General features: G+C 44.6%; 1 protein-coding gene across 1 annotated transcript in view; it reads right to left on the bottom strand.

Annotated features, from left to right (window-relative positions):
- The window catches only part of Cbr-pup-2, a gene marked incomplete at both ends in the record, with an annotated part of 3,962 nt that overhangs the window by 1,158 nt on the left and 722 nt on the right, over window positions 1-2,082 (bottom strand). Inside the window, 4 exons of the mRNA XM_002646980.1 lie at window positions 479-636; window positions 685-1,613; window positions 1,666-1,732; window positions 1,784-2,009. Coding sequence (XP_002647026.1) covers window positions 479-636; window positions 685-1,613; window positions 1,666-1,732; window positions 1,784-2,009 — 1,380 coding nt within the window. The remainder of the gene's footprint in view (window positions 1-478; window positions 637-684; window positions 1,614-1,665; window positions 1,733-1,783; window positions 2,010-2,082) is intronic.

Genomic DNA, 2,082 nt, shown 5'->3' with positions numbered 1-2,082 from the left:
TGAATGTTTCATCTCTCTCTTTTTTCTTCCCCGTGTGAATATGTAAACTCATTAACTACCTAATTATTTTTTTTTGTCTCATAACACCCATCCCCCTTATCATCTAATCAAGACTAATAAGAGTCTGAGCTTATTAAATGCCTCCTCCCCCTTTATAACGCTCTGCATTTAATCGTTCCTCGTTTTATCGTCTCCTCATTTTTCTGTTTTTTTTTGGTGCTAACCCCATTCGGATCACCACACTAAACCTCCTTGCCCCCGTCCCCTTTCGATTTTTTTGTCCTGATTACAAACACATATGATTGCTTGTAATAAAAATAGAGCTCAGGTGTTATCGGACCAGAATCCGGCTTGAATGTAGGAGGTGTAATGGGGCCTGTTGAGATCAATCATTTAGTACCAGAACTGTCTGATTATCTTGTTCGAGAGAAAAGTTATCAGCCGGGCCGACCCGCTTGCAACTATGATAAAAACTCACTCCAAACTGTGCAGCGGTTTCCATCGTCATCTCGTTTCGATGCCTTGAGTCGTATTCGTCCACATCGAAGCCGTATCCCGAAAGAAACTCTGCACGTAGACGTCGATCTGTGAACACCTTCTTCGAATGTTCCATACACGAACGAATGTATTCGAACACTGAAATAAAGTCGTAAAGTATGATTTTCCGTGGTTTAAACTTCTTACTTGGCTGATCAACTCCTTGTGCCAGATTGTGATCCGTTTCGAATGGATCAGCAATGCACATTGGGTACTTGTACCATCTGTCTGGTTTGTACTCCAATCTCTTCGACACCATCTGAATCACATTCGACGAGTAGTCGAAATACGTGGCGTAGTAGTCGAGGAATCCAACGAAGAGATCGACAACCGACGCACGGCAGCGACGAGAACGAGTCGCATCGACAAACTTCCAATAGTAGACGTTGTAGCCTTGAACGTAGACGTTCTCACTCTTCTGATGGTTCATCTCTTGTAGACATGGAAGAACTGGAATCGGTTCGACTTGTTGAAGGTAATGGATCAGCATCACAATCCAAGCATACGAGGATAGCGATCCTTTGGATGCCTCTCCGATTCCACTTCTCTTCGCCCACGCTTTCACCCATACTCCAAGTGTTGGAAGACGTTCCGGGTCCCATTTACAGTACTGCTGAAGGAGTTGAGTGTTGTGAAGTGCCAGATCGTTCTTGTAGCTGATGTCGGCTTCCATGTCCATGTCACTGCTTCTGAATCGTACGATAGGGACTTTGGCATTGACATATCTCTCATCGACGACTTTTGGGAAGTCTACCAAAGCTTTGGCGACAGCTCTCATCACTCGATCCGAACTGGTCGCCCATTGTGGTGGACTTGGAACGAAGGAGAGTGACATATCGACGTCACAGAATCTGGTACCGAATCCGTTTCTCGTCGAACCGTAAATGTCGAGAACAACTCGACATCCGAAACAAGCAGTGAGATGAACCTGCATTTCCAAAGCGAATCGATGGAATAGATCCGATTGTTCAACTTCCAGACAGTTCCTCATCCAGTGTGCATTCATTGCCGTACTAAGATCGACTCTGTTGAGATACGGCATTCCGACGTATGGATGGAGAGCGTCGAATACAGATCTGCAAATTTTTAATGGGTTGTCTTTATAGGATACCTTATAAGCCGACTTACGTTAATGTTATGTGTTTGAGGGCGTGGCCACTCATGACGTCATTGCTCATCGAGACGAATGGGAGACCTGCAAAGACCCAGTTTACAGATTTTTGAGTTTAACCAGAAGTTTACTTACAGAAAGCAGCTGGTGGTCTCAAATGCGCTGGTCTCTTAGTGACTGCCAAATTTCCAAAGCACTCGATGAGTGTGGATTCTGGCATCGAGACAATCGCATCGTCCTCTTCTAGCGTGATATCGTCTTCATAGTATCCGCTGCTTCCACTCATCTTACACGGTGAACTCGATGAGCTGCGTGTCGTCGTTGTTTTCACTACTCCTTTCACTTTTGGAGGGGACAACTTCTGAGAAAAAGAGGCAATTAAGGTAACATAAGCCTTTTTTAAGCTCATATATCACAGTTCCTGTGAATGATAT

The sequence above is a fragment of the Caenorhabditis briggsae genome (assembly GCF_000004555.2).
Source record: "Caenorhabditis briggsae complete genome, chrIII, whole genome shotgun sequence".
NCBI classification, from domain to species: domain Eukaryota; kingdom Metazoa; phylum Nematoda; class Chromadorea; order Rhabditida; family Rhabditidae; genus Caenorhabditis; species Caenorhabditis briggsae.
The sequence above is the reverse complement of the archived record's forward strand: the minus strand, read 5'-3'. Positions and strand labels throughout refer to the sequence as shown.